The sequence below is a fragment of the Crinia signifera genome, chromosome 6, assembly GCF_055691185.1.
Source record: "Crinia signifera chromosome 6, ASM5569118v1, whole genome shotgun sequence".
In the NCBI taxonomy this organism is placed as follows: domain Eukaryota; kingdom Metazoa; phylum Chordata; class Amphibia; order Anura; family Myobatrachidae; genus Crinia; species Crinia signifera.
The window spans coordinates 210,486,600-210,505,218 of NC_139222.1; the positions used below are offsets into that span (position 1 = coordinate 210,486,600).

Sequence of the window (18,619 nt, forward strand, 5' to 3'; positions counted from 1 at the left end):
GGTCTGTAAACGTAATTACCAAATATTCGAATGTTGTATCTTGCTGCCAATATATCCACAATTCACATCAACAATTAGTTTATAGATAGTTATTTAAGCAACCTTTTTTGATAATTAATTCACTGTAATAGTTATAATTGCTAGTTACGTGTAAGCAAATGACACGAACTGTGAGTAAGAAAAACAATTGCAACAATCACATAGGAGAAAACAATAGGATTTGCAATTAAAACTTCATCACACCCATTATCAACACAAGGGTCGACATACCATAAGTGTTGACGATTTTTGTGGTAGAAATTTTTTTTTTCCTCTCTAGAGTCTATGCAAAGAAAGGAGCATGCAGTCCTGGGACTGAGTTATTCTAATGATATATGCAGTTTTTAGTTTTAGGCACAATGGTCGACATGCAATCAGTGTCGACTTGTTATGTAAAAAGAGTTTATAGTCTTGTGCAGAAAACTTAAACTGTTAGACATCATACATTGTTGCTAATATATCAAAAGCACACATTTTTGACCATCATTGACAGTGACTTCTGCTGATTCTTTTATAAGAACCACACTTTCTACAAAAATAGGGGAGAAATAGCGCTACAGCAGCAGCCGTCACATAGAGTTTGAAGTCCTGTGCATATAACTTAAATTGTGTTACACGTCATACAATGTTGCTAGTATGTTAGAAGCACGCATTTTTGACCATCATTGACAGTAACTTTCCACAGATAATTAGGGGAGAGATAGCGTTACAGCAGCAGCCGCCACATAGACCTCTGTTGGCGGTACAATGTGCAGTGCTGCCGTATACTCACAGTGGCGATGTCTGGGTCCCGTATCTGTAGCTCAGAGACAGCGTTTGAAGACAGTGTGTTGGGGGAGAGCAGTGTGGTCTCTGGCTCACCTCTCAGGCGAACGCCATGACCGGAAGTGACGCGCGTTTCGCTCAGAGAGCTTGGTTGCCTTGCTGTGCTGCCTGATTAAACCAAGTTCATCTCTCCTAACAGACTGGTGAGTGACTCTATCTCAAAACGGGATCTTATTGGCTATATGCTGTCACATGTTTTTGCACAAATTATGTGGCCGCTGGATAGCCAAAAATATCCCGTTTTGAGATCCGGGTAAATCCGGAGCTGCACATCTCTAAACTATATAATATATATCTGTGTCTCTGAAACACTGCCATCTGTTGGCAGCGCATGAAACTACATCTCTTTCTCTCACACATGCACAAACACAGAGGCACTCGCAAGGTAGCAGACTAGCTTTCGAAGCATTTGCTTTGAGCAGGCTTACTAGTTTTATTATTTGTTGATGTGATACATGCATGTAAGATTCATCTAATTGTACTGTTTTCTTGGGCGTGATGAGTAGCTGGAAGTGGAAGGCAGTCGAGTATCTAGGTTGACCGTCAAAAGGTCAACATAGAAAAGGTTAACATCTGTTCTTCATGATTTTTTTTTAAACTGCGTTATATATACTTTGTTATCCCAGTGGGCATTGAGATAGAATATAATAGTATGCCGACAGAAGCAAAAACGTGAAACTCATGTCGACCTTTAGACCGTGTTGACCTAACAACCCATACACCTGGAAGCATCTTGTGATCTGTTCACTTGGTCAGTCACTAACGCGCATGTTTATATAATGTGTTCTTACTGACTTTATGGAACAGACCGGAGAGGAGTTGAAGCTGGCTACTTCAGGGGCAGAGCCAGGCTCTATATGTCTGAAAAATGCTGCAAGCCACATGTCCATTGGGAGGGGCTAAATTACTATTTGCATTGTATCAATTATATAGTGACCAGCCAATAGTCGGGATTCCAACGGTCATTAGACCGATGTTGGAATCCTGACTGCCAGGATTCCGACAGTGGGGTTGGAACTACGATGCCTCTTGCAGACCCCGCTGTTCACGCCACCGCTTTTATTCTCCCTCTAGAGCAGGCATGTCCAAACTATGGCCCTCCAGCTGTTGTTAAACTACACACATCCCAGCATGCCTTGCAATCATTTTAGCATTTCCTAATTGCAAAACTGTAGCAATGCATGATGGGACTTGTAGTTTTACAACATCTGGAGGGCCATAGTTTGGACATGCCTGCTCTAGGGAGTAGAGCCCCTGTAAGTTGGGATCCCTACAGTCGGGCATTTAACAGTCGTGATGCCGATGTCAGTCTACTGACCATTGGCCACCAGCACCCCCATAGGACTGGGGTGTATGAACGAAGCATTGAAAGTAGAGCGAGATAATATACCAGTCAAATGGCTCCTAACTGTCATTTTACAGGCTGTGTTTGAAAAATGATAGGAGCTATGAATTATCTCTCGCAAACATAGACACCAAAGTACTCTATTTTCATATTGCATTTAAGTAACACAGACTCTAGCTCTTTTTCCAATATTTTTATTTTTTATTGTCTGTATTGTTAGCCAAACCAGCAGAGGAGCAGCTGGTGTACAGAGGATGATGGGACACAAATGATCTTTAGAGACCAAGTTTTACTAGGAATATTCCATTCAATATTGAGACTTCTGTTTTGAGTGGACGCAAAACCTTTCAGGCTCAAAGCTTGCAGCTGTGTATTTAATATCTGCCTAAGCCAGCATATAGGCATTTGTACAGATGTATTTCTTTTTTTATTTTATTTTTTTACTGTTGATTCAGACATGCCAAATAGCACAAGGAGAGCTGTGGTCGAATTAATTTCAAAGGACAATGCATTTCTTGTGGGGACATTTGGAACAACAAGTGCAGAATGCACTGAGAGCCAGGACATGCTGAAACCATCCAACATTAGCAGTTAATTGCTTTACTGCTCACCCTTATCAGTGAGACTGGAGGTCCATACCTGCTCAGCCAATAACAAACAGCCAGCATGTAAACATGGATTGTGATTTTGTGATCATATTCATTTCTTTATACAATTATTTTCTCTGGATATTATTATGCAGGTCCCATCCCATCAATGCTGCATAACTTGGGGGAAATTGTTCATGCAAGTAATCCAGACAAGAAGTCTTCAGACAAGTATGCTGAAGGATACCTGCTATTATTTTTGCATACTTTCATTCAGCAGCTGCGTCAAAAGACACAGCTGCTATACGAGCTGTGTCCATTTCTGATCCAATCAGTTCCTTGGCCCATATGCTCATCAAATGCCTTTTAGGATGTTAATTAAAACCTTCACTATAATTGATACAGATATGATTATGGTAAACTAGTCAGGTTTATAACCCACTTGGCTATGTAAACTTTTAAGGGAGATTTTGTGAGATTTGACCCAATTCAGGTGGATTGAGTCAATTTATCTGACTAAATCTGATGTGCTTGATGTGAAGAACACAATGCACAATCCTGTGCCATTGGGTATAACCAAGAGATAGAGATTGATCCTCCTGCACATAGGATAAATCTCGAGTCAATTAGGTCCAATTTATTGAACAATAAGTTGAACAAGTGTAAGGGGGACTTTAGGTTTATTTACTCCTTTTGGAAAGTATTAGTTGACACAACAGCAAAAGGATAATGGAAAGCTGGGGTAGCCAACTCCAGTCCTCGAGAGCTACCAACAGTTAATGTTTTCCAGGTCTCCTCACAGAATCTCAAGTGAAGTCATTCGCTCCACCTATCGATCTTTTTAAAATGTGTTAGTGCGTAATGAGTGTACCTTTTGCAGTGTCTGGAAAATGTGAACTGTTGGTAGCTCTCGAGGACTGGAGTTGGCTACCACTGATGTAAAGGATAAACAGATTCCATACAATGGGCGATATTTAATGCCACAGTGTGGGGGTTTTCTACGGGGTGGATGCCTTATTTTCGTAGAGGAAAACCCTTCCTCGACGAACCCCCTCGCCGTATTACATGTTTTGCCGAAATCCTCACCATCCAGTCGGCAAGGATCCCCTTAAACCAGTTCCCGACTTTACTGATATGCCCACAGGCTGCAGTTGCTGATACTAAAACAAAAATCTGTGTTAAGCAGGACTTTCTGTTCTTATCATGACCATAGCGAATGTGTTAACCCATAGCTATGGGCACTTTTCCCAGAACCTTTTAGCTGCAGAAAGAAAATGGTTTTTAATTGAATATCTTTGGGCATAAAAATCAGAAGCTGCAAAGTATTGTCCTAAATGAATCTGGCACTAAAGCTGGGTGCACATTAAACAATGTGTACCTAACACATCATCATGAGTGATAAGGACCTAGTATTGCCAAGTGCACACACAAGGGCCGATTCAGGGAATAACTAGGATGGCCATGCGGTATTCGGCAGCATGGCGCTCCTAGCGATATCTGGTTGATCTCACTGCTACACTGAAAGAAAGGAAGAGTGAGATGTGCAAACTGGTAACAGGGAAGTCAGACCGTTAATTAAAGAGACAATGGTGGATACCAGCACTGGATGAACCAAAAAAAAAAAAATATATATATATATATATATATATATATATATATATATATATATATATATATATATATATATATATATATATATGCAGGCAATAACAGGCGGCACTCCAAGGGTTTGTATAAATCTTTGTAATAAAGTCAATAAGACACCAACGTTTCGGAGCCAACAATGCTCCTTTGTCAAGGTGGTGAAAACATACAAAGGAGCATTGTTGGCTCCGAAACGTTGGTGTCTTATTGACTTTATTACAAAGATTTATACAAACCCTTGGAGTGCCGCCTGTTATTGCCTGCATACTTCTTCATCGTGGAGGGCACCGAGGTCAAAGCTATTGAGGGGAGAGTGCCGGACCGCACGCCACTTTGTATATATATATATATATATATATATATATATATATATATATATATATATATATATATATATATATATATATATATATATATATATATATATATATATATATATATATATATATATATATATATATATATATATATATATATATATATATATATATTATGTAGACAGTTACCCAGATTTAAACAATTTACTAGCTAACATTAAAATAGAAATTTCGGTATTAAAGATAAAATAAATTAGCCACTTGAAATCTATTGGAGTGGCTGTGTGTGTGTATGTATATGTGTGTGTATGTATGTATGTATAGACTGTATGTATGTATAGACTAGGGCCTTTTCCAATAATGCATTGCAGCTGTATTAATTACCAGTTCCTGACATCCACTGAGTCAGATCCTCTGGTGATGTTTAAGAACAATAGCTGTAGTCCCCCAAAATGTTGGCTGTTTTTACTCAAATTGGAGCTCAAGGTGTTCAGGAGTGGTGCTATGGTGAAGTTGGAGCAAGGTCCCAATTGAATGTCCTGGTCAGGTGCAGGGACCTGAATATGGTGGTTATTAGGCAAGACTCGACACATTTCCCTGGGGTGTTCAGATCCCAGCTTCCTCATGTTGAGCCTCTACACTTGCTCCTGAGCAAGTTGGGATCTTGACACTACAGGGAAACGCGTTGAGCCTTGCCTAACAGCCACTTGTTCCTAAACAGCACCAGAGGATCTGACTGGCCATCAGGAACTGGTAACTAACACAGCTGCAATACATTATTGGAAAAGGCCCTAGTCCTAGGATTCATATATACCTATAGATTTCCAGTGGCTAATTTTTATTTTATTTTTGATATAGCAATTGCTATTTTTATGTCCGCTAATAAATAGTTTATACCTGGTAAACCATCTACACATAATATACTATTTATTTTTGGTTCAGCCAGCGCTGGTATCCACCCTTGATACCGCATACATACTGGACCATGTGAATGATTTGACTGTTCTGATCCATCGGAATCTGACACATCTCATCGCTCAATATATTGTCTAATGAGTCCTGGGATGGGTTTTTTTCTTCTTTTTTTAAGCATGAAGAGTTTTATTGGTTACTTATGCTTATAGGTGTATCATATACTGCTGGAGGATTTGATCAGGGAACTTCATTTAAATCCGGGTTTTTTTTTTTTAATAGTGACTTAAAAAAAAAAAATTCTGTTTTTAATGCAAATTTTTTTAATAAAGTTTTAATAAAGAGCAAATACTGCTTTATTATACTAATATTGTGAAACATTTCTATGTATTTGAAAACTTGATCAACCATGTTTTAATGCTTTCTAGCATTAATTATCCAAAGTTATTAGGCTTTGATAGGATTTATTTTACTACTTTTTTCTATCATGTATTAATGTACCGGTATGTCAAAAGACTATACATATTTAAAATATAAAATTACACGCAGAGATGAATGGAATTTAAAATAAGAATAAGTTCATGTTAAGCATTAGAACTTCTTCGTACTTATAATTAAATCTGCATGGTAAGACCAAATGGAAAATGCAAAAGAACTTTACTGAGAAACGCACCACATACTCACACATTAGCACTGGGCATGCCACAGGCATTAAAACAAGGCCTTGTAAATACTTGCCCCTTTAAAAGTTTGGTTGGCGCCTGCCCGGCCCCCGGACTCCCAATGCATTACACCATGCCCTTCGAATAAAGACATGAATCTAGATTAAAAGCTTCAACTAAAGTAAATAGAAAGAAATAATTATTTCTGCACTGGCTGAGGATGCTAGAAGTCCATGGGCTATAAAAAATGTGCTTGTAGTAACGGCATAATAAAAAACTGTTGTGTGTTTTTTTTTTTTTTAGAATCCATTGGTTTAAAATGGCCAATGCTGGCTTAAATTAAGTTTTTTGCTTTATTCCGTCTACACATTTGGATGTTACATTACCCTGAAGCAACTACTGTTTTATTACTTTTACTATAATCCGCATTGGTTGGATGAAACTGGTGGAAATTCTATGGGCAGTATTCAATTAGTGTCAGGAACTGGCGTTTGTTGAACATCGTCAGTTTCTGTTTTATTTTTTTAGGTGTGGAATCCATGATTCAACCTATTTAAATCCCCCCCCCCCCCCCATGTCTTTGACGGAGACTGCCCAAATTTGACATGTATTGTCCCTTAAAAAAAAGTCAGATTGAGGTGGGGAGGACGGCGCCTGGAGAGCTGCAGCAGTGGCTTACCTGGTGCTGTTCTCCTGTCAGTCATCCTCCCCCTGCTAGTCTGGTCCTAGCTCCAGGCCTGGTGAGCAGCTGCAGCAGCCCAACCCAACAGTTGGATTTGACTAAAATGCGACAGTTGGATTTGCCCACATATTAAATAGGTATTTTAGGATCTATTCCGACAAATGCCTGTCTGAATGGATCCGAATTTAATTGAATATACCCCTATATGTAACTTCATGCAACATTTGAATTGTAAAAGCTACAGTTGGTGCTGCCTTAATCTATGAAGCAGTGATTGTCTCTGTTCTGTAAACTTTCTTAGCTGCTGTTTACTATTCTCTTTTTAATACTTGTCCAGGCATTGCTACCTCTTACACTGAATACATAGGGCAGTATTCAATGAGAAAAATTCTCCGTGTTTTATGGAGAATTTTTGCTTTTTTCGCCTTGGACGGAGCATTTTGCTCTCCAAAAGTGAACCACCCTATTCAATGTGAAATATTCGCCGTCTTTCTAAGTGATTTTCGCCGTCTCTCTCCGTGTAGAAATTCTCCATCTTTTGATGGAGAGCTGGAATGTGAACTTTTTTAAACTAAAAGGGTTTTTTTTTTAAATTTTGGTGTCAAAAAATCAGGTTTTTTTTTCTGTGAAGGGGCATGTTATTTTTATTCATGTGCTTATAGCACATGAATATATATTTAATTAAAAAAAAAAAAATTAATTTTTTTTTTTTTTTTTTTACACAGTGCAGCCAGCAGGGGGCCGGAGCGCTCGAGCCGCTCATTAGATATTCATATATTCACTGCACCCGATCGTTAATATGCACGATCGGGTGCAGTGAATACTGGGTCCCCCGCTGGCTATAGGGGGGGGCAGCCTGTGCTGCCTGGGTCCCGGGGAGCCCTCCTCCCCTCCACATTCCTCTGGAGCAGCCAGGGAGATTTTAATCTCTCTGGCTGCTTCCGTCCCCCGGCTCCCTGAAAGCTCCCTGCCGCGGACGCTCGTCCGCTGCAGGGGTTAAGACTCGCCGCGAGTGGCGGCGAGTCTTAAATACATTGAATAGTGGGAGCAGGAGGCTCCGGAACAGGGAGAGTGCATGGCGAGAGAAAAAATCTCTCGCCATGCACAGAGAATTTTTTGTCATTGAATACTGCCCATTGTCTTCATTTTACTGTATTAACAAGTGATCTAACAAGTCTCCTGATGTATCATTTCTCCTCCACCACGTAATTCTCCACACTTTTATTATGGTTTAAAAATAGAGAATATGGGAAAGCTGCATGCAAGAACAATACCCTGTCTCCCATTATAGTGTTATTAGACCTGTTTGATTTGTGTTGAAACGTATGCTTAAGTACAAGTGAAAGCTTTATGTACAGCTAAGCATGCCTTCAAATAATGTCTGCCTGAGATTTCTTCTGAAAGACCTAAACTCCATTTTACTTGACACAGTCACTTAAGGAGGCTCAGCAATAATAAATGACCAGTGATGGGAACAGTCTTGATCCAAGCTAGGTTTATTTACCATCTAGATATGCTGATCTAGGATGAGGAGACACGCTCCTCTATTTGATGGTGACATGATGACACACTATTGGGACTTGGTTCTATAGCTGCAGTACCCTGGCGCCAGGGCTTTATCGTGCTTACTTTGCAAGGTGACAGTGTAAATACCCAGGAGAAATGTAATCTGCTCTTTCACTCAGAATCCTGTGACACCAATGCTTAGTACTGAATTCATTATATGTGGCTGTACATGATTAGTGTCTTATCCACTTTAAAACAAAATTAACCCTAGAATGTCTGTGTGTATGTACATGTGGTAGGGAATATAGATTGTAAGCTCCACTGGGGCAGGGACTGATGTGAAATATTCTCTATAAAGCGCTGGAAATATGTATGCAATATATAAGAAACTGTTAATAAATTATATATATATATATATATATATATATATATATATATATATATATATATATATATATATATATATATATATATATATATATATATATATATATATATATATATATATATATATATATATATATATATATATATATATATATATATATATATATATATATTCTGTGCATGTTTGTATTTACAGGTTGAGTATCCCTTATCTAAATATCTGTTATCCAAATTCTGAAAACCATACATTACAGAGAGTGAAAAATGTTTTAATAATTTTCTTGCTAAAAACACTACTGGGGATCTGTAACAGCCCTACTGGGGGATTGATATGTAATTGAGGGCCTTATTCTAATCCACTCTTTCTGACAAAATCCTTCTTAGATGGGCAAAACCATGTGCACTGCAGGTGGGGCAGATGTTACTTGTGCAGAGATAATTAGATTTGGGTGGGGTTTTACTTCAAAGTGAGATCTATATTGCAGTGTAAAAATAAAGCAGTCAGTATTTACCCTGCACAGAAACAAAATAACTCACCCAAATCTAATTCTCTCTGCACATGTTACATCTGCCCCCCCCCTGCAGTGCACATGGTTTTGTCCGTCTAAGAAGGATTTTGTCAGAAAGAGTGGATTAGAATAACCCCCTGAATGTGCAAGGAAATTATTGCTTAGCATTCAAATTCAGTACCTGAGATAGTACACGTACTTTGTTTCATGTTTTTGAAACCTTGTTTTATACACGAATAAAATATATTTGTGTGTATTTCATGTGTTTGATGTTTTTGTACTATATAAATGCAAGATACCTCAATATACATCATTGAAATATAAAAATTATTCTGTTCCCAAGCATTTTGGATAAGAAATACTCAACTTGTATTATAAATTAAAATATATATATACTTATTTGTGTTTGTGTTTGTTTTTTAAATTTGTTTTCACAATCTATTTCTAATCATCATATACTGTTTGGGAGGAATCAGTTAGCTGAGGGGTTAAGTTAGAAAAAAAAACCCCATTCATTCTGCAGTTTACATCGACACGGGAAAAAGGCTATTCAATAATCTTTACCCACACTGGATTTTTTCATGCTGATACAGGAAAGGCCCCAACTGTTGCACAACATTCTATAGAATGCCATTTTTATGTTTAGGATTGATATTTCCATTCACATCAGTGGCGTTAAATAATGAGGGTGCAGCTGCTATGGGCCCGAGATGATCCGGGGGCTCGCTGCTCCCCTTGCACCCAGTCACTGGCTACCTCCAAGGCATGTAGCTCCCCTTCACCCGGTGTGCTTCCTGGGAGCCCCTCTTTGCATGCCGTGGCCTGTCCGAGACAGTGATGCCTAATGATCCCTCTGCCCCTGCCCGGCATATTAGCTCTGCAGGTATGAGGCTGTCATGTTCAGTGCTGTGTAGTGAGGATTGGCTGCCAGTATGCAAACTCTAATTGGCTCAAAAGCCAGTGCAGCATTTTAATTGCCTGCCGGCATCATGGGTTGAATAAGCCTGCGTTCGGGACCTGCTTTTGTTCAGCACACTGAGCGCAGTGAAGGCAGTCGGGGGGGGGGGGGATTGTTGTGTGCAAAATGAGCTGCCGGGACCCGAGACAGCTGTACCCACAGCACCCCCCCCCCCTATTGGTGGCCCTGAGAAAGCCTGCGCTCCTGTATTGCTAGTATCCCCAGCTTCAAGTAGCCCCGCATTCCTGCATCACTGGGGTCCCCAGTCCTGAGCAAGCCTGCCTTCCTGCATCGCTGGTGTCCCCAGTTATCAGCAGGCCTGCCTTCCTGCATCACTGATGTCCTCCGCTCCAAGCAATCCTGCTTTCCTACGTCACTGGTGTCCTCCGCTCCAAGCAATCCTGCTTTCCTACGTCACTGGTGTCCTCCGCTCCAAGCAAGCCTGCTTTCCTACGTCACTGGTGTCCTCCGCTCCAAGCAAGCCTGCTTTCCTACGTCACTGGTGTCCTCCGCTCCAAGCAAACCTGCCTTCCTGCATCGCTGATGTCCCCAGTTCTCAGCAAGCCTGCCTTCCTGCATCACTGGTGTCTTCTGCTCCAAGCAAGCCCTCTTTCCTGCATCGCTGATACCTCCCACTTCAAAGAACTCTGATTTTATTCATTCAGCAATAGACTCTTATCTGTAACTTCAGCTGCATGAATAAATCTTATATGAAACCTGCTAGCTTCCGTACTCATGCATCCAGCCAACTGGGCATCTGCTCTTGTCCGGATTTACAAACAATCTCAGCCCTGACAGATACATACAAGAACTATCAGGTGATCTGTTAACTATGAAGACTGGTCACAGGGCATGACCACTTAGAGGAGAGGAGGTTTCAAATCTTTGATGGAAAAGTTTCTTTACAGTTAGGGTAGTTTAAGATATGGATTACTCCGGTTGTGATGGCAAACTCTATTTGTTTAAGAAAGGGTTAGACACATTTTTAATAGTGGACTAGTAAGGAACATAACCGGCATTAGATCATCTGGAATTCTACCTTTAAAATTCTTGCTCAATACAGATAGATATTCCTGAAGGGCCACTCTAAACTTGATTCTAAAATGTTAAATTCAATCATAGGCTGAACTTTATGGACTTAAGGTGCCCATACATGGTGCGATGAACTCCATGCTTTTAGTACTAGATTGCATTGTATCTAGTACAAAAAGCATGCAATGTGCTACAGCACTGTGCTTTTTGTACTAGATAAGATGCAATCTAGTACTAAAAGTACGGGCTGCACAGTCTTTATGTGCTGTGCAATGTGATGGGCATGGAAGCGTGCATCTCATCCCACCTGAAAAAATGCACCGTGTATGGGCACCTTAACATCCTTTTTTTTTATTTTTTTCAACCTCAATAACTGTTACCAGCCCAAAACCATGAAAAACAGACCTAGATCAAAATTTACACCTCTATCAAAATGTACACTTTGCAATGCACATTCAAGCAGCAAGCATTCTCCTGGCATTCAGGGAACCCAGATCAGTCCACAACAGATTTCAAACGTGGTTTGCGTTTCGCCACCCTTGCCAAGTCTTGACGTTGCATGGTCTGATGCTTTGTAGCTCAACGTTTCCACGTCACCATATGAAACCTTATACAGTAGTGGCTGGGGGCAACTGTTGCAGACCAGACTTTTTAAATATTTTTTAGACTGTAGTAGCCAGATTCATTCACAAACATTTTTACGTAATTAATTTGCATATTCTAACACAAATATTCCTTGCCTTGGTCCTCCAGGATGCTGAAAATATACAGAGATCTTTTCATTTTGCAAACTTTTATAGTAGCAGCACCTTTTCGCTTCCTCCACTGCTTTCATATAAATCCTCTATGGTGCCTGCAATAGAGCCATCTCTGTGTTTAGAAAGTTCTCCATCCCATGTTTTACAATTTGAAGTGAACCAAAGAAACGGAGTATACTATAGATAGATCACAATAGAGATCATAGAAAAGGGCAAAAAAAGCTTACAGTATTATTGGGATACATATGGATGAACGGCGGTTGGAATTGCTGACACCAGTGTCCCGCTGGAAGGACTTCTGACAGGATTTAGGTAAAGTAAACTAGCCCTCCCTATCCCACAGCCTAAAGGTGCCTACACACTAGAACGATTTTTTTGGCCAATTTGCGATGAATCTACCGATATATCATCTGATATTTACCGATAATCGTCCGAAAACCGGCCGATAACGATCTGATGCGCACTCCCGTGGATCTTTTGCTAAATCTTCTGATCTTCCATGCTGCATGAAAGATCAGAAGCTTTAGCGAAAGATCCATAGGAACGCACATGGGATCTTAAGAGAAATATTTGGTAAAGATGTGCGCTTACCTAAAATCTTTTGTCCAGGACAGACAAAAGATTTCAAGGCTACTTTATGCGCACAGCTTATGATCACAGATCTCTTTTCGTGTGTGTGGGTACCTTTACCCTAGCCCTATACACAGCCATCAGAACCTGCATGCCCCCTTTCTGTAGCCCATCCCTTCCCTTTCCCACCACACTAATGCCCCTCCTAGTTCATAGACCTAACACCCCCCCCCCCCGTCATGACTCTACCGCATCATATGGTTTTCCAGTTCTAGAAATAAATGTTCAAGTTACTGTTTGAAACCATATTTGACTATTATTGAGATTTCATGGAATAGTCTGTGTCCAGTTATTGTTAAAACATGCTAAAGTCACATTTACAATGTAAAATATGATTAAATACAAGTTTACAATTTGTTACACAAGTATCCATACATGTGCTGTCTTTCGTGGAGGAACTCTGTTAATTCAGTTTAATGTGGAACTGCTGACTGCTCTGAGAGAGAAGGGATCTACCTGCAGAAGAGTACCCTGTGTGGCCGGTGCCACCTGGTATGTGCCAGGTCCATTTTGCCAGTATTAATTTAAATGGATTTCACCAGCCACACTAATAATTATATAGTACTAGTAGGAGGGGTCAAGACACGTTCAAGCAATCATCATCATCCGTGTGTCTTGCATACAGTATTTGTCTTTATTGTGATGTTCCATATTTGTGTAAGCATTCACCTTACAGTATAGTCCTCTCCCTTGTTCTGCCTCTATAAGGAGTTGTAATTGATGAATGCAACTGAATTTCTATACAAGTGGAAACGCACCACATTATTTTTCTGAGAGTGTGCAGTTCAAAAAGTCATATTGTATGTTCTAAAAAGATGCTTCTGTACAAAATCTTCAGCTGCCCCCTAATATGCAATAATCTAAGGGGCATACACATGGAGTGATTTTTGTGCTATTTTCTAAGCAATCTAGCACAGATCTCTCTGTGTGTATTCCCCAGAGAGATGAATTATCTCCTGCTAACTAATGCTGATCGCAATCTCTCATTCTGACCCACTAACCGGACTCTTTTTTTTTTGCTTAAGCAAAATTGCTTTTACCACAAATCTCTGCATGTGTATGTGCTCCCCATGGGAGATCTGGACACCAGGAAATCGCCTACCCTAAATAGCTTAGCACACATCTCTACGTGTGGTATGCCTCTTAACACCTCAAGCACATTGGAGATGGTGGGACAGAATTTAGGCTTCTGAGCATTTAAGGCATTCGTGCAGGACCAAACCCGCTGTCATTTTATACAAGACCAATGTGGAGTCCTATTACAGTAAACCAAAATGTTAGCCGATTTTCCAGCAGATGATTATGGCTTTCCATGTATATTAGAAAGAAAAATGTATACAGCATTTCTCTACCAGGGCACAAAACAAGGTTGTTTCATATTTGATAGAGCTTCTACTCCTCTTTCTATTTTCCCCATGTTATTAAATGGCCTGTGTAATGAGCACATGCAGCACATCTCAGACAGGGGTCACGCTGTGGGAGCTCTGGTTTTACGCTCCTTTGGCCTGCACCACATTGTGAGCGGTGTAAGTGCTGGATGTCTGTCCATTTGTTAGCAGTGACTCACTTTGCCGTCTGCACCAGTCATCGACTGTGTTATCGCTAGCACGGCAGAAACCGAGCATTCTCCCTGCCTGCAGTATGAGGCTAACGGCGTACAATGCAGACATTAATGGGGCGTACGAAATTATTTTGTTGGCACATAGACTCTGTGCACAGAAACCATTTCTGTGTTCTCCCCAGAAACGTTTGCAAGGCGAGTGGCATCAAGCAGTACAGTATTGGGGCCTTTGTAATACTGAAATACTTCATTACTGACCATTATATTGATTTAAACTCGAGATTAACACTATTGTCTGCAACTTTAGAATTAATGGGGCAGATGTATCATAGCAACGCTAATCGCGCCGCTATGATACTTCCTGCTTCGCCTCAATAGCGAGGCGAAGCAGGAAGGGACATCGACAAGATGTATTAACATCTTGTCTGCCGAAGCGGGGGAGCGTTCACTTCCCCCTTCGGCGATGTCCCTTTCTGGAGATAGCGCATCAGTTAATACTGATGCGCTATCTCCTGTCCCCCGGCCGGCCGCACTGGGCATGCGCGGGATCTCGCTGTTTACGCGAGATCCCCAGCGCAGCCCAGACCTAACAGCAGGGACCCGGCTTCGTGCGGAACGGTCAGCGATGCTGACCGTTCATACATTCGGCCTGCTATCATTTTGATAGCAGCGCCGATATGGGTAGGGGCGCATAGCGCCCCTGTCCATTACCGCATCCCGGCCGCTTCATACATGGGGGAGAAGCGGTATCAGTGCACATAACGTGCGCTGATACCCTTCTCCCCCATATCGACACATCATATATCTGCCCCTTTATGTACTATTTTTCCATGTGAGTTATCATTACCCATTACCCATCTATTTGGGTAATCAAAGGTGTACATAAGGATAGGAATCTATAGCATGGCAGTCCCACCAGGTTGTAAGACATTTCTGATGGGATGCAATTAGATATGAATGCTACTGGAGGTTAGTGTGTGGGGTTTCCAGAATATGATAAGTTTGCTTGAAGAGGTGAGTTTTCAGGGAATGCTTGAAAGTTTGGAGGCTAGAGAAAAGTCTTAATATGTGTGGAAGGGCATCTTATTTACTGTACAACAGGTTTCATTTATGGATCTGATCTGATGCGCATGGGTACATGGATCGGATGTCAAACACATGCAATTTGGACACTTTTCACCCAATTTATCGTCCTGATCCGTCAGAATGGTGTTAAAACCAGCCAGATCGCACTGATGTATGGCCAGTTTATTCATACTGGTTGGCAAAGCAGATTATTTTTCTCAAATGATAAAACCATATTGCATTGCTGGGGTGGCAAATGTAGCGAGTGCAGAGAGAGTCCCGGTATTGAAAAAATGCCCTTTGATTGGCATCTCTACATGCAGGCACAACTCTTGTGAGAAAGTTCTGACTCTGCAAATCCAGTTACCACAAAAGTCCGGGTATGACTGCCTGTGTTCTGGAAAATTTCCCCATAAGCCTTTTTTAAAACATTCATATGAAGCTGAAATAATGTGAAAATGGTATAAAACTGCACTTGCTGTGAGAGAACTTTTGACTCTGAAAGCTTGCAGCCTAGACCATTCAGACATTTGAATTCATTGTGGTAGTTATACATGCTATGATAATGCAATCAGTATCTGGCAATGTGCCCAATATTGCTAATTATTAATTGTATCCATTTAGCCCAGTCCATAGGTTTGTGGCAAAATAGTATATTGGGACTTCCGTATGCTGTGTTATCAGCTTGGGGGCGAGATGTACTAAGCTTCAAAAGTGATAAAATGGAGAGTGATTAACAGCCAGCTCCTTCCTGTCATGTCACAGACTGTGTTTGAAACATGTCAGACAGGAGTTGATTTGCTGGCTGTTTATTACTCTCCATTTTATCACTTTTGAAGCTTAGAGAATCTGGCCCTTAGCCTTCCTAGAGTGTAAAGAAAAATCCCACAACAGTAAATCACACCTCCCCAATAATTGAACTTTGGCCTTTGTGACTGGTGATTTTTGCCAGTGCCAGATAGCCAACATCTTTGTTATGCTAAAATATCTTGCCAGAAAAGGCAATATATATTGCTAAAAGACACCTCGTATATTGACAGCATATGCTGCTACAACATAAACTATGTACACTCAACATGAGCGAACATCGATGTGTATGGCACTTAACATTTTCTGAGCTCAGAGTTGAGTGCAACAAAGGGTTTAGCATCGGTAAAATGGCAGATTCCCTTGGCACCACTGATGTAATATCATGATAGTTCTTGTCATTAAAGCTAATATTTTACTCAATATGGTTCCATTAACTTGTGCTGTTAAATATACAATATGATTTTATATCAGACCTAATTCTCCATTATTTTTTTTTCTTCAGGACTGGCAAGATGATAGAAGGATACAGTCCGGTGCTACAGTCCCTGCTAGGGACTTTGTTCACTTGGGGGCTGACTGCAGCAGGATCTGCCTTAGTTTTTGTATTCTCTTCTGGCCAGGTGAGGTAAAATGTAATGTTTAAAATGTAAAGATTTAATCAAAATTCCATTCTTTTAGCTGTTTCCCTTTCGCTGTGGCTATTTTCAGCTACTCTGATTGTGTATTAACCCCTTCCCGCCGCAGCCTGTTTTTGCCTTCCTGACAGAGCCCTTTTTTTCAAATCTGACATTTATCACTTAAGTGGGGATAACTTTTTTTTGCTTTTACTTATCCCAGTGATTTTGAGATTGTTTTCTCGTGACACATTGTACTTCAAGTTAGTGGTAAATTTGGGTCGATACAGTCTGTGTTTTTTTGTGAAAAATACCAAAATGTCGTAAAAAAAAATGGAAAATTTAGCAATTTTCAAAATGGAAAATTTTCTGCTTGTGAGACAAATAATCATACCACTCAAAATAGTTAATAACTAACATAGACCATATGTCTACTTTATGTTTCCATCATTATTACAACCTCCTTTTAATTTTTTTGGACACTAGGAGGCTTAAAATATGAATAGCAAATTCTCAAATTTTCAAGAAAATTTCAAACACTGATTTTTTTAGGGACCAGTTCAGTTCTGATGTGACTTTGAGGGACTTGTATGTGAGACACCCCCATAAATGATGCCATTTCAAAAACTGCACCCCTCACAGTATTCAAAACAGCATTTTGGAAGTTTGTTAACCCTTTAGGTGTTTCACAGGAATTAAAACAAAGTGTAGGTGAAATTTCAAAATTTCATTTTTTTTGCAGATTTTCAATATTAATACATTTTTCTAAGGAACACAGTAGATTTTACTAGAGAAATGTGACTAAAAATTGATTCCCCCAATTCTTTTGTTTTCATAAATATCCTATATGTGGCCCTAGTGTGCACGTTGACCAAACCACAGGCTTCATAATAGAAGGAGCACCTACTTGATTTTGGAGCCTCCTTTTTATGAGATTATTTTTTAGGCACCATGTAGGTTTCTAGGCACCATAAGATGCTAAAAGTTAGGAACCCCCCCACAAGTGACCTCATTTTGCAAACTACACCCCTCAGGGAATTCATCTAGGGGTATAGTGTACATTTCAAACCCCCAGGGGTTTCACCAATTGTGGTACAACTGGGCTGTGAAAATGAAAAATTACATTTTTTACACAAAAATGCAGTTCTGGCTCAATTTTTCATTTTCACAAGGAATGAAGGAGACAAAGCACCCCAAAATCTGTGCCCCAATTTCTCCCGAGTACGGCAATGCCTCACATGTGACCAAAAAATACCATTTGGGTGCATGGCAGGACTCAGAAGGGAAGGAGTGATTTTTAGATTTTGCAGCTCAGATTCTGGTGGAATGTTGGTGGGTGCTATGTCGCATTAGCAAGACCCCCGAAGCACCAATACAGTGGAACCCCCCCACAAGTGATCCCATTTTGCAAACTACACCCCTCAGGGAATTCATCTAGGGGTATAGTGTACATTTCAAACCCCCAGGGGTTTCACCAATTTTGATACAACTGGGCTGTGCAAATGAAAAATTACATTTTTTTACACAAAAATGCAGTTCTGGCTCAAAATTTTTCATTTTCATAAGGTATGAAGGAGAAAAAGCACCCCAAAATCTGTGCCCCAATTTCTCCCGAGTACGGCAATGCCTCACATGTGACCAAAAAATACCATTTGGGTGCATGGCAGGACTCAGAAGGGAAGGAGTGATTTTTGGATTTTGCAGCTCAGATTCTGGTGGAATGTTGGTGGGTGCTATGTCGCATTAGCAAGACCCCCGAAGCACCAATACAGTGGA

General features: G+C 40.4%; 1 protein-coding gene and 1 long non-coding RNA gene across 5 annotated transcripts in view; one reads left to right on the forward strand and one right to left on the reverse strand.

Moving 5' to 3' along the window:
• The window catches only part of LOC146008930 (uncharacterized), a 187,241-nt gene that overhangs the window by 79,162 nt on the left and 89,460 nt on the right, over positions 1-18,619 (reverse strand). The window lies entirely within an intron of this gene.
• Positions 1-18,619, forward strand: part of SLC39A11 (solute carrier family 39 member 11) — a 400,550-nt gene that overhangs the window by 14,444 nt on the left and 367,487 nt on the right. For all 4 annotated transcript variants that reach the window (XM_083148767.1, XM_083148766.1, XM_083148769.1 and 1 more), the window contains exon 2: positions 16,732-16,849. In XM_083148767.1, coding sequence (XP_083004893.1) covers positions 16,742-16,849 — 108 coding nt within the window. In that variant the 5' untranslated portion in view covers positions 16,732-16,741. The remainder of the gene's footprint in view (positions 1-16,731; positions 16,850-18,619) is intronic.